The sequence below is a fragment of the Perca fluviatilis genome, chromosome 11 (genome assembly GCF_010015445.1).
Source record: "Perca fluviatilis chromosome 11, GENO_Pfluv_1.0, whole genome shotgun sequence".
Classification (NCBI taxonomy): Eukaryota; Metazoa; Chordata; class Actinopteri; order Perciformes; family Percidae; genus Perca; species Perca fluviatilis.
Genome location: NC_053122.1, coordinates 22,814,347 through 22,838,926, shown reverse-complemented (window position 1 = coordinate 22,838,926; position 24,580 = coordinate 22,814,347). Strand labels below are relative to the sequence as shown.

Below are 24,580 nucleotides of genomic sequence, written 5' to 3'. Positions count from 1 at the left end.
CAAGTTAGTGCTAATAAAGATCATACTGTAAAATGGGGTCCAAGCTGCAAGCAAGCCTTTAGGGCATATAGTTGAGTTACAGTTAACTTTAAAATAACTTGTTCAATAACTATTTTATTTCATAAATGATATTTGAAATTCCCTTAAATTAAACCAAGACTTCTATAAAACTACATCTGCTATAGTATTACTACAGTAGCACACGTTCATTTAGAGACATATTCTTTAATGACCATGTAAAGTTACAACTTCAATAACTTAATAAACACATATGGGAATATCAAGATTTCATTGCAGGATCAAGGACATTTTTCTGATCCTTTTAGCTTTTTTTCTTTCTTGTGTCTAGTCAGTATTGTATTCAAACAGTTCTAGGGTGTGTCAGTTATACCTTACTCATCACATTCCCGCCCTCGCGTTGACTTTCATGTGATTACTGGCAGTATATTGCAACAACCTCGGTGACACACAGGGCTGAAACTACGCCCAATCAACGGTCAAGAGCTGCAGAGGAATGTGATTGCACAGATAAATACTGTATGATTTGGAAAACCAGTGAAAGACAATCAACATTATTGTTTAAAACTGGTAAAGGTTCTAAGCATGCAATTTGAAATGAATTATGTTCATGTAAAATATTAAAGACGGCAGTTTTATTATTGTCTTATACCATTTAGGTATTTACTTGTTTTATTTTTCTTTAAAAAATTGTCATCAAAACTATTAAATTAAGCAAGCAATTGCAAAAATGCAGAATTGTATCATTTACTGTGAACACAGATTATTAACATTAACCAAAATACCCAATTCTGTTACTCTTACAATAGATAGAAAACCCTGCAGCCCTTCAAGGCATATTTCAATACAACGATCAATATAACAATCCCCCAACCTTCTTATACAATGTGAAGCAAGTATGGCTAATGGATGGATAGATGGGAAACCAAGCCTCTGAGTAACACACGGCACAAATTATGTACAACTGACAGCATTCTGCATAGTTTTCAGTGCAAAATACATTTACCAAAAAGCAGCAAAACAAACTAACAACAAAAAGCGATAGAGCAGTGTGCACACACTGACGCCATCTACTTGTTCTTTTTCTCATTTGTGTTCACGGGGAATACCAAGCATTCAGATCCCAGGCCCGTCTATATCCTGTACAGTGAAAAGTAAACATCATTAGGCATAAAAAAAATGGTTTGTTTCCGACCAACCCTATCAAATTTATTTTATGAGCTTGGGGAAGAAATAATACAAATTAAATAATACACAAATAAAAAGTTTGAGGAGAACTATAATTAGTCATCAGTCGTGCATGAATACCTGCAGCTGTGTTTAACACTGAAAACATACAGCTCAGTTCAGCGTTTACTTGCAGCTCTGCTATGGTAGCAGCTAACCTTTAAGGTGCTGACACATCAGGCCGATTTTCGGCCGTTAGACAGTCTGGCGAGGTCAGTGACTCGAATCTGTTCGGTGTGTCCCGTGCCGTCGTCAGTCCGGGGGCTGTCGGCGTTCATTTTGGCCGACCTGACATGTTCGGTCGGCAGCAGGGCAGTCGGGACTAACCCGGAAATGACGAGCGGGATGATGTGACTAGAGTCTCTCAAAATCTGATGAAAATCTTTTAAACTGACCTTTGTTGAGCAGAAATGAAGACTGCATGGCCTATTTCTCGCTTAAAATGTTTTCAGAAACACGTTTCAGTGAACTATTTTAGTACAATATGAGATCGTATTCTGAACGGCCGCCATGACAGTCTGGCTTTGAATTTCCGGAGAAAACAAACACAAATCCAAGTCCAATCAGCTGCCGGTTTTCATTTCTTGGGCAACATTACAGATTAGCGCCACCTGCTGTTATAGAGATGTATTACGTCTCGTCTCCTCTCGTCTTTTTGGTCTGTTCTGTAGCACTTTTTTGGACCTAGGGGACACAACTGATCATCTCGACTGGCTTTTCTGCCGAGGGTCGGCCTTCTGGTTGGTGTGTCAGCTCCCTTAACGTTACCTGCCGGTCACATCATCTCTAAACCATAGACTGTTAATATTACTGTATAGAGCATGTGTGACGTCACCCATTGGTGTGTGGAGATCTGCTATGAGTCGTCGTGTTTGCCGTAACGGGCACAGCCATCCTGGCTGCGGATGTGACGATTTTAGACAAGAGGGAAGAGTGAGGGAGGAGCCACGTTACGTTACACACTTTCACTGGCAATCACATCATTCTGTGTTGCAGAAGACTTAAAACTAGTAATTGAGATCATGAACTCATTATGAAAATGTTTACTGAGGTTTACTGGGTTTACTTTGTGTCTCTGTCCTCCGGTGCGTCCAGCGACGGGCTCCTGTCAGTTTTTAATTAGCCTACATTAGTAACAGTTAATTTGTGTGTGTGTGTGTGTGTGTGTGTGTGTGTGTGTGTGTGTGTGTGTGTGTGTGTGTGTGTGTGTGTAACATGCTGGGAGTACATGTAGTACAGGCAAGCTATGTTATGAAAAAATAGAGTATCCATCGCTACTGTAAAGGAAAATTGAAAAAAAAATCCTTACCTATCCCTTGCTGCCACTTGGAAAAAAATAAAAATAAAATAAATTCCCTACCGACCCATGACCTCAACTGAGAACCAACCGGAACCAAACAATAATTTTTTATGCCTTACTTTTGAGCTTCATTGTTCATGTCTTTCTGCAGACAGCTCCTAGAGTTTTGAACTTTGGTCCGAGCGTGTTCAGGAAGTCGAGGTTATCGTTGTCACCAAAGTCGCTGCAACATCCCACAGAGCCAGCTGCAGAGCCCGCCCCCTCAAAACCGTAGGAGTGGATGAGGTCATCTGCGTACCGTCCATCCTCTGTTCCAAAATAGGCCAGCTTCTTTAAGACAGAGTGGAAGAGAGAGGAAGCGTGTTGTTACTCGCGGTGGACTAAGCCTGAGCGATAGGAGGGGAGATACTACACAATGTGATAATAACACAAAGCTGCTCAGGATATGACTGGAAGTCTGACATTACACAGAGAAACAATTTTCTTTCACCAAGACCTGGAGAAATAATAAAGTTTACGGAAGATACTATTATGGCTTAGAGATCAAGATTATATTACACGTGAGAGTTACCTATCTCTTACAGATAACCAAGTAGTTATTACATCTTAGAGAATGAAAGGTGTACACATCTGGATACATTTATTTCTGCCACTTTCTCCCACTTTTGTGCTTCTTTCCACTCTTAGACACCCCCCAACTTTTTTTTTATTTTACGATAAAACAACATTACCTTGTTTATATAGCGGCCATTTGTTTGCCAGTTGTGAAGAAATGTTGCGTCCTGGGCGAGGTATCTGTTGTCAAAGTTTGTACCGCTACCCATACCAAAATGTCCAGACTGATTACCAAATTGGTTATCATACTGGCCAGAATAGTACTCTTGCGTATCGGATGTGACAACACCGGATGCCCCATACATCCCATTCCCATGTGTGCTTTGGCCTCCGATTGTGCTGAAGCTCTTGTTCCCAGTCCATCCTGCATTCACCCCCTTCACTGAGCCCTTCACTGCTTGGTCAATCCCAGTAGTGGGAATAGTGATGAGGCTTGAATCCTGTAGAGAAAAACAACATTTAAAAAAGAGAGAGCAATCGAGTAACAATTAAATAAATTAGGCAAAAGAAAAGAAAAAAAAGTTAAGATAAAAATATGTTGTTGTTTTGTTTTTGTTTTTTTACAAGAGTATGAGCCCAGGCAATGCTTTAATTATTATGTCCTTACCACTTCTTCCCCTGGGGACTCAGTGTTTGATTTGAGCAGGATTCCACCACTGTCTCCTACATCTTCGAATTCTAGTTTCTCTCTCTTTGTCACACAGAAAAATGCAAGCAGTAGGCCTGCAATAACAAAAGATAGTACATTAAAAATGAATGCACAAGGAGTGCATTTTATAACAAACAGTGCTTCACATATGGTAGGTACAAGAGTGAGCATAATGGCATTATAATTTACATGCTTAAGCACACAAATTCTGCTTATTATCTACACAGCGTAGCCTACACAATTTTGCTGGCAATAGTATAGCAGTGGGGGACTCACCGAGCAGTAGGAGGAAGAGCAGAGGCAACAGCATAGCCAGTAAAGCCAGTGGCCCTAATGACACAGAGTGGTCCTTGTCCAAGCAGGCTCCATTCCTGCACTGGCAGATCCTCACTTTCGCCGTCTGTGTTTTACCAAAGCCCTGCAGATCTGTAACGTCTATGGGAACATGGTATATCCCTGTGGGGAGCTCTTGGATGTGCCTCAACATAGCTGCTGTGCCTGAGGAGGAAACACGTGTACAAAATTATAAAGAGTCTTCCAGTTTCTCCAAGAAATAGAAACACAACACTGTGCAGAACACTAAAGTTATTTTTTCAGGACAGATCAAAGTAAGTGTTCATTATGATGTTTAAAAAAAAGAAAAGAAACTTTTCCCGAAAATGTAATTTTGTATCAAAATATTCACCCACTATAACAAACAAAAACTCGAACACAGCATACAAATTGGTTGCAATCACACATAGAATAAAAATGACTTCTACACCCACTTAAACATCAGCAAACAATGTCAAAACAGTCAGTATGCTAAATCTTATTTAAAGCATTGCCAATACAGAAAAAATCTATGTTTAAATAATCAAGATGTATACTCTGTATGTCCCAAACACATACTAGAGCCCAACTGATAAAGTGGAAGGTAAATAGTATTATCTATGTCATATCTTATCATACATATATTGTATCAGCACATATGTCGCCTAATGAGAAATTACCATACAAAAGATACAATTTGTTTGCAGCACTTTATAAACAGTCAACATTACATAGTTTGTCCACCAGGGAGCACAAGTTTGTTTTTCAACTGTAAAATGTCCCACTCAGTACATATTAAGGTCAAAAAATGTTTATGCTTTGCATTCATGTTAAAAATATATTGTCTAATATATCGTTATCAGATTTTTAAAACTCTAATATCTTTCTAGTGCTGGAAAGTAACTACTTACATTTCCAGAAGTACTGTACTTGGGTATTTTCTTTGTCGACTAATTTATTTGTCTACTGTACTATATTTAAAAGGCAATTTTTGTAGTTTTTACTCTTTTATTATATCTATACTTTTATTTGACAGCTAACATAAAATAAGCTCTTAAAATATGATACAAAGTAAACTACCCTCATCAATGATAATGATCCAGTAGCGTAATATATATAACATACGGCTCATTCTGCTGCATGAAATGTACTTTTCCTTTGAAACTATAAGTACATTTTGCCAATGATACTTCTGTAATACATAGATACATGTGATTTTGAATGCAGGACTTTAACTTGTAATTGTGTATTGTTTACAAGCTTTACAAGCTTTATGCCTGACTCTGGCTCGTTCACTGGCCACTGTGTTAGTGGTTTATTCACACAAACCTGCAAAAAAAATAACGTGTTTGTCCCTAAACATTTCAGTGAATAACTGAAACTTTTTTATGCTGTGAGTAGTTTGCACATTTCTTTTACAGATGTTTCAATAATGTTTGTTAATGTCTCGACAATTTTTTTGTATTTTGTTTAAAAGACATTCTTTATAAGGATGTAGATCAAATAAAGGTACAACCACCTACCATTAACTTTTGTCAAGGACCATTTGCCATCATGACCATGTGGCAGACTAAAGCTGAAGGGGTCAGAAAAGGGTTTCTGGTCTTTGTCTTCAGCCACAACCAGCACTGAGCCGAGCTCTCCTTCCTTCTCACACAACACCATCTCGGGGGTGGGGATCACTGGCATGTTGTCGTTGACATCCTCCACCACAATAATGACTGTTCCTGTTCCTGTTTTGGAGCCTGAAATACATTGGAATTACATTAGAAATGATTCAAGATAATTAAAAAAAAGGCATGTCGACACTGAGAGAAAAAAAAACTTGATAGACCAAGTTGGTCGCATTGTGCCATCACTTGGGTGTAAATTATGACGACATTTTAAATTCTAACAAGCATCTGGGATGTGAGGCCAATTTTCACCATCACATCAGAGAATTGTGAGTCATCAGAAATGACTTGTCACATCACATCGTAATAACAGGTGTTCCCACGTGAGACAAAGTCAGGACATGCTGTTTGTTCAGACAGATATTGCTGAGGGTGGAGCTGGTGTTCTTGATTACTTTCTAACAATACAATCAAAAGGCACGAAGTGGTGATGTCTCTGTTAATTTGGCATGCATACTTCACGCTTTCCCATACCACAGTTCTTGGTGACAGTTTGATTTGGTATTTTTGCCAAACCCAACGGAAACACAGTGTTTATAAAACCAGTAATAGATGTGAGTCAGAAATTAATCAACAGCGCAGGGTTGAGGCCTCTTCATCAGTCAATCAGGTTCAGCAGTATTATGGAAGTACAGGAGATGTACTTGAGCTTATGCTATTATCTGAGGAACATAAGTATGTTTTTTTTGTCATAATGGAGTCCATGGCTTATAGAAGTCATTAAAAGGAAATGTTTAGCCTTTACAAGCAACTTACTAGTATCAACAGCCTTCATGGTGATGTTGTAAATTCCATTTTGGACAAACGGTGACTCTCTGTCAATTGTGTTTGCCACTCTCAGCTCTCCATTATTTCTGTCGACATTGATCCAGGAGGCTGGGTCTGTGAGCTTGTAATACCTGAGAGAGGGTGGAAAAAGTACTTGTGTATTCTTCAGCAGTGAAAGTCTGCCCTCCAGTGTTTAAGAGAAGTAACATATACTGTACTCGAGTTAGGATCTTGAGATTTAGTTGCAATTGTGTCTGTTATCAGCCATATTGTAACATAGGAAAGCTAATTGTTTTAAAACCAATATAAAGTAAGAATGCTTACGTGATGCCGTTGCTGCTCTTGGTCTCAGGATCCGTAGCTATGTAACTTCCTATCAGTGTGCCGTTTGGTGTGTTCTCTTTGACAGTGAAGCGGATAGTAGGAGCCGAGAATGCTGGACCCTCATCTTCATTGAGGACATTGACATCCACAGGGATGGACCTCAATGGGTCCGTGGTGCCACTCAGGTCAGCTTGATTACGTGCCGTAATCTCAAGCTTTACATTTTTGTTCTGCTCATAATCTAAGGGCTGGAAAAACAGGGAAGGACTCTCTATATCATATGTTTTCATATGTATTTTTGACAGGGACAGTGCATATTAATAAACATTTCTGTAAATATGCCAGGTTTAGCCAAAAGGCTAGTTTTCATCTGCAGTCCCTGGCCAAATGTTACAATAGGCTCCCTAAAAAGCAGATACACAAAACTACATATTGATTTAAAAAAATAATATGAAATCTCACTCACCTTTGAGACATACAGAAGCCCTTCGTTGGTTTTGGGGTCAGTATCTATTCTGAAATGTCCATTTTCATTTCCTTTACTAATGACGAATTTCGAAATCCAGTTTGGTGTGTTTAATAAATCCTTATCTTCAACGGGAATTCGGAGGAGGAGTTTTTCACTTTCATTTTCTTTGACATCAACTGCATACTACAGGAAAGAAAAAGTTGTTACTTATTAAATCAGATAACAGTAAAACCAGTTTAAAACACACTGGTAAAGACTTAATATAACATGCACCTGTTGGGTTTAATTTTATAGTCACAAAACATTAAGACATTATTTCAAGATGTGCAATCTTTTTGTAAGTGATCGCTAATCACTTACGGATGTTTTTGTGAAAGTGGGCACGTTGTCGTTGATATCTCCCACAGTAATGGTTGCAGTTCCTGTGGTTGAAAGGCCATTTACTGCACCTTCCATATCTTTGATTACAACTGTCACTATATGCTTGTCTTTTGCCTAAAGAAATAAATGTGACAAAATGATACCAGAAAAAGGTAAATAACATGTTAAGATGAGGCAAGAGACCAAGATTTTATAATTGTCGTATTTCAGAGAAAAATCACAATATAATGGTGCTGGTGTTCACCTCTCTGTCCAGGGTGTTAGTTGCTGTGGTGATGACACCCGTTTGTGAGTTGATGGCAAACAGGTCTAACCCAGTTGTGAGAAAATACTTGATCGTGGTGTGGAGGGTTCCTGCTAGGTCTCTGTCTGTAGCATTCACCTTCCCCACCACTGTCCCTGTGGTGTAAAACAATCATCGAGTTTATTATCAGCCACACTGAAAGTCAAAAACTGAGGATTACTGGTGTGTGTTATGTGTTCATCTGTTTTACCTGTGACGCTTTGCTCTGGCACAGTGAATTGTAGTTGGTTTACGAATGTTGGAGCGTTGTCATTCACATCATCTACAACTACTTGGATGTCCAAAGGTAAGTCTGTCTCCTTTTTTGTGAATATGTCGAAAACTCTGGTTGTTAACTGTGATGAAACAAATTCAATTTTACAAGTTTAGCCCACACAAAAATACCCCAAGAAAGTGCGAGGATATCATATGGTTTCGTTTATTTTCAATGTTAGATTAGTAATTTGGTGTGAAAAAAGTGTGATGTAAAAATATTAGTGATTTCACTTAAGGGTCAAATCAACTTAATAAACATTCTGGTTTCACAATATAGCCAAATCTGTTAATATCATTTATTAACAGAATCTTGTTCCAACCTTGGGCCTCTTTTCTGTTAATGGCATTTTATAGACCTAGCAATTGATGAGATTAATAAGGGATAAGGGAAATAATCATTACTCGCTGGCCTGTTTCACACTCACTGTAAATGATGGGAACGCTTCACGATCAATTGCCCTGTTCACCATCAACATTCCACTTTCAGGGTTCAGACTGAACAATCCCACTGGATTCTGATTGACACCAGGTCCAGTGATGGTGTAGTACACTTGGTGCTTGGCTTCCGAGTCCGATACAATCTATAACAGAAACCAAAAAAATCAAACATGATAACAAAAACTGTCCATCTGGTACGGGTATAAAAACATGAAAGGAATTAATCACTGCATAAAGTCAGTGGAAATCAGGGGTGATTCTAGGATCAAACCTTTAGGGGGGCTCAGCCCCTAATGAGAATTTGACACGGATACAGTGCATGCAAAAGTGTTAAACCCCCCCCCCACCCCCCCCGCTAAATCAGTCATTTCATTAACCGACAACCTCTGAGCTATACTGAACAACAATGTCAAAGTTTTTTGACACTAATAAATAACAATATGATGGAACTAAACCTGACACTTTATAAGTCACAGTAATAACGACTAATTTGACACAGTGTTCTAACATTCAGCAACTTTAGTTGCTCACATTTCAATTTGGGTTCTAATCTGCGCCATGAAATTACCAACTTCTTCTGTGGGGACTACCAACATTAAACTTAACAACCACACTCTTGCTCTCCCTCTGACAGATTAGATTCAGCCAAAGGCAGGTGTCTGGCACAACCACCTCCGATTGGCCAAAACTACGTTTCTGTTGACCCTTCAATGGGTTACAGGCATCTATATCTATGGTTACAGGTGCATAGCATTGGCTACAGCGACACAGGATATTAAACCTGTTTCAAGCCCTTTGAACCTGTAATTTTTTGTCCTCTGTCACTAACAGACAAGTTTGTAACTCACATGAAGTAACATTGATTTAAAAAAAAAAAAAGGGTCTAAAATCGCCCATGGTGAAAAGTAAAGTAATTAATAGGTGTGTCTGGGTGTGTGAATAACATAATCTGGGGGGGATGTGAGAAAAGTGAGGCAAGTGCAGAAACAGGAAAGTGAAGAGAATGTGTGGATTTGTTTGTATTGAAAATGCTGTGATAAAGACTGAAAGGCCATTTACTGTAAACGTAATACACTACAAGGTTATAATTTACCTATATTTTCAAAATTAAGATTACCTTGTTAATTTCTTTTGGAAAAGGTCCTACATCATTCTCTAAAATGTTGAAGGGTGGAGGACTCCAACGTCTCTTGGAGCGCTTCAGGAAGCCTGTGGGCTGTGACATGCAAACAGGTCAGGAATGTTAAAAGAAAAAAAAAAACTAAACAAGAAAAGGTACTTCTGACATGTTTAACCTGCTATAAACGGTTACAAGCATGCATAGTCTTACCTTTTTTTGCCGTATTGCACTGTGGACAAGGTGAACTACCATCTCACTTTCCAGTCCACTGTTGTCCCGAGCCCACACAGAAAATGTCCGCCCTCCTGGTGCCACTGATACAGGCGTTACAGCTACTATTGCTCGATTACTCGTTATTGTAAAACGTCGGTCCTCCAAAGTTAAGTGCATTGATTCGGGGTCGCAGTCAGCAACTTCAACTGAAAACCAAGACAGGGACAGTGGAAAGGTGGAAAGGTTAAAGGCGGCTACAAAACAAAAGCCGAGACAACCTGGAATGGAGAAAACTTTTCCATAAATAATTAATGAACAAATAATAAGTGCAGTAGGCTACCTGTTGCGATTTTGTGTCCAGTCGGAATTGTGTCGGGCACAATTATGTACAGAGACTTCGGGATAAAACACGACTCCACACGGGACAACATCTGAAGTAAAAAGTCGATTTTAAAGTGAGTTTCAAATAGGCTTATCGAAAAATAAAATAAAAAAGAATGGAAAGTTTTACACTAAAAGCAATTGCATAATATCAATAGGCTACTTATCTTTAGTATCAGTTAGAAGCTTAACACGATACTCGTACAACGTTACATTTGTATCGGTAAATACTTTTGTATCAGAGGATATCAAACACAAATGGAAAGCACTTACCAACACCAGGCAAATGTTGAAAATTAAAACGTTCGCCATGTTTGAAAACTTTTCATGGACTATGTCCGTATGGAGGAAGCTCCACCGACAGTAGTGAATCGTCCAACAGTTGATGGATTTGTGTCGGCGTCAGACGAAGAAACCAGTCGATTCTTGCACAAGTGCTCTGAATAAAGGACAGGCAGACTTCAGTGTGAGCCTGAGCCGCGGTGTCTGTCGCTACTGGCCGTGAGTCAACACAGACACACCTTGGCTGCCACACCCAGACTCTCCCAGGCGAAAGCACCTTTGGGCTGTGCTCAGTGTTGTGTTGCTATTGTAACATACTGAACACTTCAACTCGTAAAATTTGCATTTATACCTTTTTTTCTGCCAGCAGGGGGAAATATTTCTTAAATATTCTTCCTAGCTAAAGTTATTCTGTCATACATTGTAGCCTACACTAATGAATCAAAACCAAGCTAAACACTATCATTTCCCATGGAAATGTATGATTGTTGTACTATATGATATACAAATGTTTATAAAAAAGCACTTGCATGTATATTATATTGATTTCTATAAATCTTGTGCAGGTGCTTTAAGTTATGTAAGCCACAAGTGTCCATGTTTTAGAATTGTCTGGCATTATCCTTGTTTGTTTGTCTGATGACACAGATAGTGACCCCTGCGTGCCCCTCCTCTCTCCTCTGCAGCTCCACTGAAGCATTCTGGTAGGAGAAACAGCATTGCTCTTCTCACTTAACGCCACAGGAATGTGTTCTGAATGAAGCCTGCTGTGGGGGAGGCTCTGCTCCCACAGCGAAGCTGTGCTCACTATCTCTATAAACTGCTGATAAAAAGGGAGAGTGGTCAAAGCCAGCAACACTGGGCCTGTGTCCTTTAAACCATGTCCCAGTTGGATCTTCTGTAATGGGGTAGGTCTGGTTTAAAAAAAAGTGAATAGGGAAGTCAGACTACGTGGGGCTGCAGGAACAGGAAAGGTGAGAAAAATGTCAGGAAGACCAGCGCTGCTGTGAGTCATGGGCGTGGACTTGATGAAAGAGTCTTAACGGAAAATACAAAACAGACTCAGCAAAAATATATCACTCCAACACTAAAATGAAAGATACTTATGGCTGTACTCAGGCTTCATATATTACACATAAAGAGTATGTTTGAAAAGATAAACTCATTGTGTTTCTGCCTATTCTATTGGTGACAGGATGTCTGTCCTTTCCCTCCCACACTGCACTCATTGTTATATACTGTGGTCAAATCAGTCACTACAGATCCTGTAAATAACCAAAGCATTACCTAATGACTTCTCTACAGTTTGAAGGAAGCTAAAAAATATTTTATCAGGGTGTGTGTGTTCTTTTTGAACACCCATGTTCAGTACTGTTATTATTTTCCCAGGTATTACACAAGGTGTGTCACTATGAGGTTGTGAAAGCTAGATGGAGCAAACCACCTGCATGATTACAACAAGTTGTGTGTGCTCACTTTCAGATGGCATATTTGAAAGTTAAAAAAGCTGAGACAGTTCTTGTTTATGAATGTGTCATATGCCTGCGGTAAAAAAGTGTCTTGCCTAATGCAACTACTCCACCCTTCTCTCCACTCCTGCTGCGTGAGTGCCAGCGAGAGGCAGGGCGGAACATTCACGTCAGATTCAATGCTCAGTACCGGTATTTGTGTTTCGAGAGAACAATGTGACGACTAATAGCTGTCCGATTAGCTGTCATTTGCAATACTTGTCAGATTAAACTGCATTCATTGTTTTTGTAATCAAATGTCACAAAATATATGCTTGCCAGTTACCATTTAAGTTACCAGTGTATTACAGCCAGGCATGCCTATCTTATATCCTATCTTAACAGTCTACCACGACAGCCCTGCAATACTACCTAAATGAAGGTGGGTTCAAGTTTAGTTAAAAACAAAGAGATGTTGACTTCATGGTACTTTTTCGCTTTTGAATTGTACTGCTATATACTGAGAGGTGTTTGTAATATTACCCTGGTCTTTAAAAATGGAGTGGACACGATATTTAGAAAAACCTCTTAGTAGGCCTATGAAACAATACGATTTGACAGCATTAAATAAAGTTGAATCAACACCTCTCAGAGTTTCAACAAAATCTGAGGATTTAATGCAGAGCTGTAATATTAGACCACAGTTTTATGTAGGCTTATCTAAAAAAATGTCAACTGAGTGCATCTAAACCAGAATTGATTGGTTGATTGATTGATTGATTGATTGAGCTGGATGGTCTACTACATTATATTTTAATTCAGCTGTCAAGAAAATGTGTCATGTGTCTACTGAAAGATCTTACAGCATACTGTTTTAATATGGACTAAGACATTGCATGATTGCAGCTAATTCCTAATTACTGATATGCTGAACCTATACCTGAGCATATACAGTCACTGCTCTGTCAAATTACATACAAACCAATAGGATGGTGTTATTTGAGCAGTGTTGTTAGAATGAATGTTTCTCAGGACTTTGAAATGTTGCATTCTCCAAAAGCGGTTTGGTCACTCAAACTGGACAGACGTGACACACCCAGCTCTTGAGGCATGACTCTCTCTCTCTCTCTCTGCGTTTTCAGGGTACTGTAAGCCCAATGTAAAGTTATTAGTCAAAAACTTTTGTCTGTTAACATTTCTGTTATCTCTATCAAATCTGTGTTACATTAATAACTTTGAGACTGTGATAAAGAAAGTTGCTAGCTTCAATCTGACACAGTAGAAGTATTTCTTTATCTGAGGTGCAAATCATGCAGGATTTGTCTTCAAATGGGAGCGTTGTTTCCACGCAATCACCTTTGTGCTCATATTTCTGTTAGACGCTGATTGAGAAAGTCAATGACGAATACAGTATTGCTAAAAATATAACGCACAGGTTGCAGAATTCCAGTGAATTGTGAGCTTCACTGTCAGACTAATATGTCATAACTCCTGTAGAAACTAGTGGCCTAATCAGGCAAGATAAAAAATGGTACTGTATTTCCTCTCCCACACACACCTTTGACTATGGGGAGTACAACTTTCATGTATCCTGGCAACATAAACTCACTAACTCAACAACTACATGCACACACACACACACACACACACACACACACACACACACACACACACACACACACACACACACAAACACACACACCCACAGTCCATTGTGCAGCTGAATGTTTATGAGTGCTGCACTCTTTGGGAATTTCACAGGCACAGGGGAAGTTTTACAGATGAGTGAGGAAGTTGGTCTGAAAGGGCAATAGTTTTTTTTAATTATTTAAATCATATCATCATAAAATCACAAATAAAAAGATGTAATCCTATACTGCAAAGTCAAAAAGTGAACTTATTTTAAGCCTTGTTTTTATCCACACACAAAAAAAAACATTCACATTGATCATTAACAATGTGTGTCAGGTTTGGACACATTTTGTTGCCAATACTGGAGAGATTTATTTTTCTCTCCTGCACTGTCAAAGACAATAGACTGCACACATTACAGCTATGCACACAGTGGACATAACCACCCCTTTCTCCGCCTGTTATCAGTAGCTGGTGAGCAATCAGACAGAGGGGACCGCCTATCGCTGTAAAAGTTCTTCCTCCACTCCGAAGGGTCAAAGTCTGTACGAAACCAACGACTACAGTCAAAGGCAGATTTGACGCGATTTCACCTCAAGAGGCGGATTAATAAAGTTTACATTTTCCAAGCCTGATGGCTCCACTGCTGAAATGCAGCCTTTTTATTCTGCTGGCGTGCGTAATAACGGTAAGTAAACGATCCCTATTGTTAGATGTTCCCTGTCGTGTGTAGAATATCGGAGTGTTACACAGGTGTGGCTCTCCTCTGGTGAGGGATTAAACTCTCCGGATTTGTTTGTCTGTAGGCAACGCGTAGTTGCAGTCGTCGTGTAGATATGCTAAAGCTAAAGATTGGAAAGTAAAACTAAATGCGCAGTCTACATGGACACAAACTTTGTGCTGTAAGGTTTCCGTATTGTTATGTTCTTTTCAGTAAAGCAGCTTTCCCAGATGAGGGGGAAACTTTTCAAGTCTTGATCAAGTCATAATCACATATCGATTATCCCTGATAAATATGTCACGTCAAATTAGAGGAGTTGTGGAGCTTTGTGACAATTACATATGTATATTGTACTATGAATGATATTAAGCCTTTTTATGTTACGTAAAGTTATGTAGATTGTCCATAGTTAAAGTTGGCATTCTGTACATTTGTTTAACAGGCCATTTTATTGACATTAAAATAGTCAATTTGCTGTAGGCAAACATCAAGTTTTTTTTTATTTTTATTTTTAAAGATCTCTGAGATCGCCAATGTGCCTAACCTATCGTGATGAAAATGAATAGGTAGCCTAATGGGTAAACTTGTGTGGTCATGTGTAGGCCTATTTCTCAGGAGCAACAGTAATATGCGAAGATTTTGTATAGTTACACATTAGTAATGATCACGTTTTTTCTCCCTCTTTCTTTACCTGCAGCTCGTTCCTGTGGAGGCAGAAGGAAAAGGCTTTCACAGACAGAAAAGAGAATGGATCATAGCTCCCAGACAGCTCGTGGAGAACCACGATTACACAACCTTGGATCATATCGCTAGAGTGTGTATACTTTTTATTTTATTTATTTCTGAAGCATTTTATTAAAACTGAATATCCTAATTCTTTTTTAAACGTATTTAAAACATGTTTTCACAGTCATGCAGACAGTGAATGTCGGCACACCAACATTCCATTTCTTGCAGTAGTTACACTAAGTACATTGATTGTATTTTCCGCCTCACTGGTTTTATCCCCAGGCAACTTTTATTTGCTTAAAATCTTTAGCTTACGGAGTGTGTAAGAACAGCTCCATGACACTGACAAACTTCCATGTTCATAATGAGTCAGTTCAGACACTGCTGGCTGTTCTCATCAGAGCAAAAACTGGTTACATGCCATATTTCAGTTAAGTACATATCATCAGTGGTGGAAGAAGTATTCAAAACATCTACGTAATTAAAAGTAGCAATATCACAGTATAAACATACTCCATTCCAAGTAAAAGTCCTGCATCCAAAATAAGTAAGTACTCATAATGCAGAGTGGCTACTGTCAGTGTTATAGTATTTGTATTAGTTTTTATCATTGTTTTTGATGTATTGAAACGTAAGTGGTACTTTAATGTTCTAGTTGGTCTAGGTGGAGCTAATTTGAACTATTTCACGTACTTGTGGGAGTTGAATCCTTAACAATAGATCATATTTTATAAACTGATCATATGTTTTGTATGTAAAAATCTTCATTTTAAAAGTAACTAACTATAGCTCTTAAATAGATATAGGCCTAGTGAAGTGAAAGTTGCAATGTTTCCCTCTGAAATGTAGTGAAGTATAAAGTAGAGTATAGTAAAATGGTAAAGTACAAGTACCTCAGAGTGAGTAAAATGCGCTTAGTTCTATACCTCCGCCACAGCATGTTATGCCACATGCTTGCATTCACATGATCTGAATGCAGGTAGCATTCATTTGAAATTATTATATTATTTGATAGAATACAGTTGTGTGAAAAAATGAAATGTATTATTTTATAATAAAATTGACAGTAAATAATCTGTACACTTTTCCTTTTAATTTAGTGAATTAATTGTAATTGTAAGATCTTACCAGATCAGGTGGATTCATTTGGTGTTTGTTTTCTAAATTTTTCAGATTCGCTCTGATAAGGAGAACTACACCACAATATGGTATTATCTATCGGGGCCTGGTGTTGACCAGTCCCCTGTTGGTAGATTTGCTATTGACCGTGACACTGGCTTCGTGAAAATCTTTTCCATTCTGGACCGAGAGGAGATATCCTCCTATCATGTAAGAGCACTTAAACATCCTTTGTGTAAAATCTAAAGAATTTAAAGTCATACCCTCAAGTTGTACATTGAGGAAATGGTAATGTATTTCTGATATCTCTTTTTGTAGTTACGAGGCTTGGCAAAATTCACTGATGGGACCCTTGCTGAAAAGGATATTGACCTTTATATTACTGTTTTGGATGTAAATGACAACCCACCGATCATTAAAGTACAGCAAGTTGGATATGTCAATGAATCAAGTGCAGCAGGTATTTTAAGACAAGTGTGTTTGTGAAGGCAAATATAGTTGTACATGCACTCAATGAACTGATGTATTATTTAATTCCTTCTGTTGATTCCTAGATACTGTTGTGATGAAAGTGATAGCAACTGATGCTGATCAAGAGAACACACCCCACTCCAAGATTTCCTACAAAATTGTGGGGCAGAGTAGCACAGCTGGGATGTTCTCCATCATCTCTGAAACTGGAGAGGTCATTGTTCGACAAAGCACTCTAGATAGAGAGGTGAGGCAAATTCTTCTCTTGTCGTCCAGTACAACCAATTATATTCATTGGAAGAGCTTTCAACTTGTAACACTGTATCGGATCAGTATCACACAGTGATGATGAGACCATTTCTAATCATCACACTATGAAAACATCTTCTATTTTCCATCTGTTGAATCACTGTCAATGAGAAAGTAGCATTTTGTGCATTTTTTAGCAATTTTAACCAAATATTGAGACAGAATCATATTGATGTTAGTCAACGACTTTTACTGGAAACTAAAAACTAGAATGTATTAATCAGTGCATTGTATATCTGGTCTTTTTTTTTTTTTAGACACAGGATACATATACATTGACTATACAAGCATCAGATATGGGTGGAAAAGACGGAGGACTGTCAGGAACCGGAGAAATTGTGATCAAAATTCTGGACATAAATGACAATATTCCAACCCTGGAAAAAGAATCGGTATGTGTGACACAATTACCAAAACCAACCCTTTATGTATTGTTTTTTTTAAATTGGCTTTTATAATAATGTTGTTCTAAAGTAACTTTTTTTGTGTGTGTTTTATTTTACAGTATGAAGGGAGTGTGCAGGAGAACACTATCAATGTAGAAGTGATGAGGATCAAAGCCGTTGACATGGATCTGATTTACACTGAAAACTGGCTGGCTGTATATGAAATTGTTTCAGGGAATGAGGCAGGCTATTTCACTATCACTACTGATAATCGGACCAATGAGGGAATTATCATGATTCACAAGGTAAAAGAGTGTAGTTTAATTTTGATGGACTGAAATTGTCAACAGTGTGGTTCCATGAGCAGAGTAAACATTACTTCAAAAGCTAAGGCTAACTGCATATCCTGTGTATTATCCTTTTAATCTGCAGGCCTTGGACTATGAGGAACTAAAGACGCTCAACTTGGAAGTGGCTCTTTCTAACAAAGCAGCATACAATTTTGGCAGTGGGATGATGACTGGGCCTATAATCCCAAAAACCTACCCCATTAAAATCAATGTGATCAATCAGAAGGAAGGCCCCCGATTCCAACCAAGTGTCAAAGTGGTGACTATCTCTGAGGACCAGTCTTCTGTCTTCATCAACAAAGTTATCACTACCTACTCTGCTATTGACAGTGACACACTAAAAACAGCCACCAACGTAAGGTACAGCCACATAGTGAAAGATCACAAAAGTCACTAAACAGCAGATGTATAGATATCTTTCTTTGCGTCTCTGATTTGATGTATTTTACATAAATAGCATTTTTTTTGTCCTCACATATATGGATTTTCATATTTATAGGTATGCTAAATTCAAAGATGAGGGCAACTGGTTGATTGTTGATGAGAAGACGGCAGAGATCAAGCTGAATAAGCTTCCTGACAGAGAGTCCAAGTTATTGATCAATGGAACATATTATGCTGAAATTATATGCATCTCCAATGGTGAGTTCTGTAAAAAAAATGATTCTCCAATGGGCTGATATGGTGCACAGCAGGTTTAATAATAATCACTCTTTCGATTGGCTTTCAGATGATTCCTCAAAAACTGCCACAGGGACTATAGCCATTCAGGTGGAGGACTTTAATGATCACTGTCCGAAACTGACCACTGCAATCCAGACCATGTGCCTCGAGGATAGTGTCATCTACGCCACAGCCATAGACGAAGACAAGTTTCCCAATTCTGCACCATTTGAATTCACTGTGATTCAGGGGAGCAGCCAGGGGGGATGGAAAGTGGAGTATCTTAATGGTAAGGTTACAATTAGGGCATGGCAATTTTCCAGCCAATTTGCATTACATGGGCATTCGGTCTTAGTGCTCTTCAAGGTTTACATTAAAGAGGCATTTTTAGACAAATTTAGTGTTTAGCTCTAGTTTTAAACTCCACATTAGATTTGCAAGCAGATTATGGTCATTACAATGTATATGTTTAATTTGCTTCAGATGGTACACATTTCTGTGATTAATATAAACATGTAATGTTGCTGCAAATACACTTAGCCAGGGGTGTTTTGCACATAGAATAATTGCAAAACTAATTGGAAATCACTTATCTTTTTTTACTGAATTCAACATAATGTAGGTGTTCTAGTTTCAGGGAAATACTATTGTGCATCTTTAATCACCGGCATGGATTACTTTTTTTAAGCCTCATCTCTGATTTTTCCTGCCATAACAAGTAATTGTCTGTAGTTAAAAAGGTCCATCTTGGTTTTATCACGTCTGTATAAAGAAAGGAAGCACTGTCATATATTACAAGACACAAACAAACAAACTTCTTTATAACTCCCACAGCACATTTTAAAACGTGGTTCTCGTCTTTCTTTAGAAACCACAGCCATTCTGCGAGACCAAGCCAACTTGTGGCCAGGCACATACAAAGTGGCATTGGAGATCAAAGACCAGCAGGGAAAGTCATGTGCTGATGTTCAGATGATGGACGTAATTGTGTGTAGTTGCCATGATGTCACTAAAACCTGTACGCAGCGCACTGCAAAGACTGTGGATTTTGGAGCTAAAGGTGTCCTGCTTCTGCTCCTGGGACTGCTGCTTCTGCTATGTGAGTAAGAGTAATCCTTATTTCCTTCTCTTCCTGGTTGGGTGTTTTGATAAGAATCATTAACTTTCCTCTACATGGTTGCCTAACCTGACATGTTGCAGCGTGCTTGGAGACATTTAGAAAAGAAAAATGGGTGTAATCTGAAAAAAAAAAGTAATCTGAAAAGTCCAGTGATTCACTGGAATTTTTTGAAAGAGGCAGATCATGACTCTATCATGCATTACACAAATATCTGTTGTCTACCCATGAGTATTATCCCTCTGTTGAATGAAAGTAATTCACTGATTGATCGGTGGACTTTATTTTAACCTGACCAGTATAGACTTTCATAAGACTTTCTCTTGACATAGTGTGAAATGTGTATTTTCAGTGCTGCCCCTTCTGCTGCTGTTCTGCCTGTGTGGAGGTGCAGCAGCTATTGGAGATTTCAAGGCCATCCCATATGATACGAAGCAACAGCTCATCTCATATCACACTGAGGGACAGGGAGAAGACAAGGTATTTTGATTAGCATATAATACTTCTATACAGTATTAGTTTTAAAATGTGTCAACCAAATGTGCCCAAAATGCTGCATCTCTGATGGGATCTCACATTTTCCCCACAGGAAGTACCTCTTTTACATATCCCAGTGGAAGTTGATGGTGGCACAATGAATGCCAAAAACATCAACACCTATGAGGGAAAGGGGAACTTTGGAGAACTGAATGAATTTGGAGCTGCAGCAGGGGGAGACGCAGCCTTCGGCAGGGGCCTAAATACTTTCACCATGACAGCCGAGGACATGCGCCTCTACAACCAATATAACCATTCCGGTTGGCAGGGGGGCTTGGACTACAGTAATGCTGGGATGATGACAGGACAAGAAAATAATTTCTCCCATTACAGGGCTGGGGCCTTTGATGGGATGGCTCTATCTGATCAGTTCCTGGAGGAGTATTATTCAAGTGTGAGTACATAAAACACCACATACAAAATCCAAGTTTAATGATTTTTAACAAAAGCCTAACATTGTGAATTGTAAGTTTGTAACAACAATATATTCTGGTTTTATTTTGTTTGCAGAAAGCCAACCATGCTGCACACCAATCCCAGCAAAAGGACGCTCTGCTGGTCTATGACTATGAGGGTAAGGAGTCCCTGGCAGGTTCTATAGGTTGCTGCAGCCTTCTTGAGAATGATAATGACCTTGCGTTCCTCAATGATCTCGGGCCTAAATTCAAAACCCTGGCTGAGGTTTGTCAGGGGTCGACCTTGGTAACGGAGTCTGTGGATGCAGAGCTTTCTTTCTCTCCACCCAGACCAGTGTCTCCTGTCCGGCCCTCCACCCACACATATGTCCATACTCACACAGAAAAAATCAGGGACAGGGACCACGCCAACATCAACACCCTCAACACCTCCAATGTAGCGTCTGGATCCTCCACCATTGTGCATGAGGAGAGAATCACTGAGAGAGCCCAGGGTTCAGCCACCGTTCCCACCGTACACATGTCCAAGTGAAACGCTGGCATGTCAAGGTGTTTTTACCAGGGCACCAACCCAGGCAATGAGTCAAGTAGGCCAAGTTGGGCTAAGTCAGGGGCTGGTGCAGGTTGGTGGCCTGCAAAGTGGTCAGGGGATGGTGCAGGTTGGTGGCCTGCAAAGTGGTCAGGGGGTGGTGCAGGTTGGTGGCCTGCAAAGTGGTCAGGGGATGGTGCAGATTGGTGGCCTACAAAGTGGTCAGGGGCTAATGCAGGTTGGTGGCCTGCAAAGTGGTCAGGGGATGGTGCAGGTTGGTGGCCTGCAAGGTTCTCATGGTGTGGTCCTTGTAGATAGGCAAGTAGGAATGGGTGGAGTGACAGGGCAGGTAGCACAAGGCCATTCACAAGGAACCCACTCCAGGTCTAGACAGGTGTTAGTGGTGGAGAACGGGTCCTCAGGGGGAGAGCAAGGTGCACACTTAGCACAGGGCTTTGTTCAGACAGGACATAGGTCTGCAGAGCAGGGTTTGGAGGTAAGAGGTCAAGGTTTGAATGTTCAAACTGAGAGTTTTTCACTGGGTTCACGCGGTTCTGCGGGATCAAATGAGGACTTTACTGTGACAGCCACACCCAAATTGAAAGGAAGCCAGAGAGTGGTTGTGCAACGTAAGAAGGTCTCTGTCACTGAGAGGAATATTGAATCTAGTACAAGGGCGTAAAGCAGCCCTTTTGTTTAGCATATACACTAGTCACACTAGTTTAGATATATACTGAAATATATTTCAGTATACTAAAATATACTACAGTATGTAAATACATACAGTAGATGGCCATACAGATAGATATTGTGATAACTTGTGGTAACCTGGTAAAAAGCATACTTTAGTCTGCTTAACCAAAAGGGCAATACTGTTTGTTCACATCTAGTGATAACACTACTGCTCAGTGTAACACATGGCATTGACTACATGACTATCATGGCCATAAAAAGCATTGCATGTCCAATACTTAGCAAAATGTAATTCCCCTCTTTCTCTAGTCCCAAGAATGCCCATTTAAGCACCAAATGACTTAAAACCATTCAATTTATTTCAGGTAGAAAACTGCATGGCTTCAGTGCAGGAACAGCCAAAGTAAATATAACAGAACTTTATAAACAAAAAGGTTACCTGCCCCTACATGTCCGATTACAGCTATATGCAAGTGTCAGATAGATGCTCCTAAAGGCTCGCAAGGTTATTATAATGGATGCAAAATCATAGCACCTGACAAATAATCATGTCACTGGTACGGATTAATACTCTTAATAAACTGTTATATATACACTATGATCACTCTGTCCTGTGGGGCAGATACAATCTTACTTATTGCTTTTCTAGATTAGAACAACACAGCATAGAGCTCTTCAGTCACTTGCCTGTAAAAATTACTCTAATTATACCGTAAATTGTTAGTCTGAGAAGCACAATTATTTTGAGAGTGACTAAAGTCTAGGTATAACAAAGTAGTTACTATAATGTTGCATGTATCCATATAGGCTTGGAACAGTGCTCTGGGTACTATATTTTCATAGTGTGGTGTGATGTAAAAATGCTTTGGTTGCATTTTGGAATATTTTAGCTTCCGCCATGCCATAAGCCGTTCTGCTGACCTTTTAGATTGCTGAGTTATACTGGAACATAGATAAATGCTGTTTGTAATGTACAAGTGATGAAAGCACCCTCTGCAGAAGAACCAAAGTGTTTGAATGATATAGTGCACCAAGAAGGGAGTAGACTGTTTCAGTATCAGTAGACAATAAAGTCATCAGACTATAAGCCAAAGAAGAGAATACTGCACAAATTCTCAATTCTATTGTTGCACTCTTTTTATTATTTCTATGGAATATGTGTGGGTTTTTTAGTTGTGCTTTTACAATAAGCCAAGTGTAAACTCCAAAAGATCTAAGTGCCAAATCTGTAAAATGTTAAATGTGTTGGCCCTATTTTTTCTAATTTATATTGTGCCAGAATTATGTAAGAGATAATGTAGAGAGAGGTGGTCATTATTGTGAATAAGAACCCAAACAGGATGATACAAGTGAGTGTGCTAACTATGGAGCTAACAAGCTTCATTTAATCTTTTATACTTCACTTATTATGTTTGAGATTTCGGCTGTATTATCTGTCTTGTATGGCTGGTGAGCCAAAGAAAAGATTTTATTCTATTCATTCTATTCTATTCTAAAGCTCTGTTTGCACTGTTGCCATTAGGGCTGTTAGCGATCCTTGTTTCCTCCACCCTCTCTCATGATCACAAATGTTGATTTCAAACAGATTTTATTGATTTAAAAATGATCTATGATCAGAACTCCGTCCATGGCAACCATGGGCCAACCATAGAAAGCCACGATTGACCAATCAGAATCAGTATTCAACAAGGCCGTGGGATAAAGGCTTTTACTGTGTTGTTTTTATTGTGTGTGTGTTTGTCTAGTGGTAACATAATTTGGGTATGTGGATCGGTCTTATTATATATCCATAATGTGGAAAGGTAAAGTAATCAAGAATGAGCTTGCAAAACTACTGAAAACATTTGGTGCAATGACGCTGTTTTTGCTATCGATGTATATGTATTTTCATCTGTAGTTTCTAATGTGCTGTATGAATATAGGATATACTGGAAGTTTTTTAAGCATATAGGTTTTGCACTTCCTGTCGAAATAAAATTGAATAGAAAAAAAGTTGTTGTATTGACCCTTATTTCCTTGTTTCAAATATGTGTTGTAACAAGTGCATTGGAAGGGCAAAGGCATACAGTATGTGTTTGGATGATACAATAGTTTGTTTAAAGAGACAAAAATCTTTCATCTAAAAAAAATGCTAAAATTAGCAGTTTGCACTGCTAATCAGCTGTAAACGAATACATTATTCCACTGTTATGTAAAGTAGTCTTTCTAAAAGGGTTGATACATTTATACAGTATAGTGTTTTGAAATACTAGATTTAAAATAGTTTATAACGTCTATATAATGCCAAGTTGCAGTCAACTTTTCTACTAAAACCTCAGCAAATTCTGTAAAGGCAGCATTTATTTATCAAGGGTACTCCTGTAAAGACTTTGATGAGTAAAAGCAGTGGAGTTGTGTTGAATTGAAAAATTCAGTCAAAGAAACTGTCAAATTCACATACAATAACCTTTCAGGCCAACTGAATGTTGGGTTTGATAACAATCCATTCCTGACCTACAACTTATTTCCTTATCAGTAAAACATGCCTCATTCAGTGAGACTTTCAGGAAAACGTTGCTTGTCTAAGTAAACAATGGCATGCCTATGTAGATCAGATACAACTGGTTCCTTTGTAGCGGACCTAAAAAAGATTCAGTCATGCTTATGATAAACAAAGAAGAGAATGTAAAATATCAGGTTTCCCCTTTCATTTACAATGCAGGTGAAGTCTGAAAATGGCCAAAGAGTGGCC

General features: G+C 38.9%; 2 protein-coding genes across 5 annotated transcripts in view; one reads left to right on the top strand and one right to left on the bottom strand.

The window, feature by feature from the left end:
- Positions 1-11,051, bottom strand: part of dsc2l (desmocollin 2 like) — a 38,626-nt gene extending 27,575 nt beyond the window's left edge. For 2 of the 4 annotated variants that reach the window (XM_039814979.1, XM_039814981.1), the window contains exons 1-13: positions 10,721-11,051; positions 10,407-10,497; positions 10,064-10,272; positions 9,851-9,949; positions 8,721-8,876; positions 8,231-8,375; positions 7,981-8,135; positions 7,716-7,850; positions 7,353-7,538; positions 6,887-7,134; positions 6,551-6,693; positions 5,645-5,866; positions 4,159-4,307 (exon numbers count right to left, since the gene is read on the bottom strand). In XM_039814979.1, the coding sequence (XP_039670913.1) occupies positions 4,159-4,307; positions 5,645-5,866; positions 6,551-6,693; positions 6,887-7,134; positions 7,353-7,538; positions 7,716-7,850; positions 7,981-8,135; positions 8,231-8,375; positions 8,721-8,876; positions 9,851-9,949; positions 10,064-10,272; positions 10,407-10,497; positions 10,721-10,759 (1,977 nt within the window). In that variant the 5' untranslated portion in view covers positions 10,760-11,051. Of the gene's footprint in view, positions 1-205; positions 1,159-1,801; positions 2,876-3,276; positions 3,601-3,767; positions 3,884-4,085; positions 4,308-5,644; positions 5,867-6,550; positions 6,694-6,886; positions 7,135-7,352; positions 7,539-7,715; positions 7,851-7,980; positions 8,136-8,230; positions 8,376-8,720; positions 8,877-9,850; positions 9,950-10,063; positions 10,273-10,406; positions 10,498-10,720 lie in introns of those variants that run through there. The other 2 variants (XM_039814980.1, XM_039814982.1) reach the window with 2 other exon arrangements.
- A 3,228-nt stretch (positions 11,052-14,279) lies between these two features.
- LOC120567909 (desmoglein-2-like) lies at positions 14,280-22,961 on the top strand. The gene is given in 15 exon segments (XM_039814977.1): positions 14,280-14,497; positions 15,228-15,344; positions 16,433-16,588; positions 16,697-16,838; positions 16,933-17,096; positions 17,416-17,550; positions 17,664-17,849; positions 17,977-18,254; positions 18,394-18,536; positions 18,625-18,846; positions 19,426-19,656; positions 20,027-20,154; positions 20,264-20,605; positions 20,722-21,152; positions 21,154-22,961. Coding segments are annotated over 15 exon segments (3,414 nt in total). The 5' UTR covers positions 14,280-14,443; the 3' UTR covers positions 21,839-22,961.
- The last annotated feature ends 1,619 nt before the right edge of the window (positions 22,962-24,580 follow it).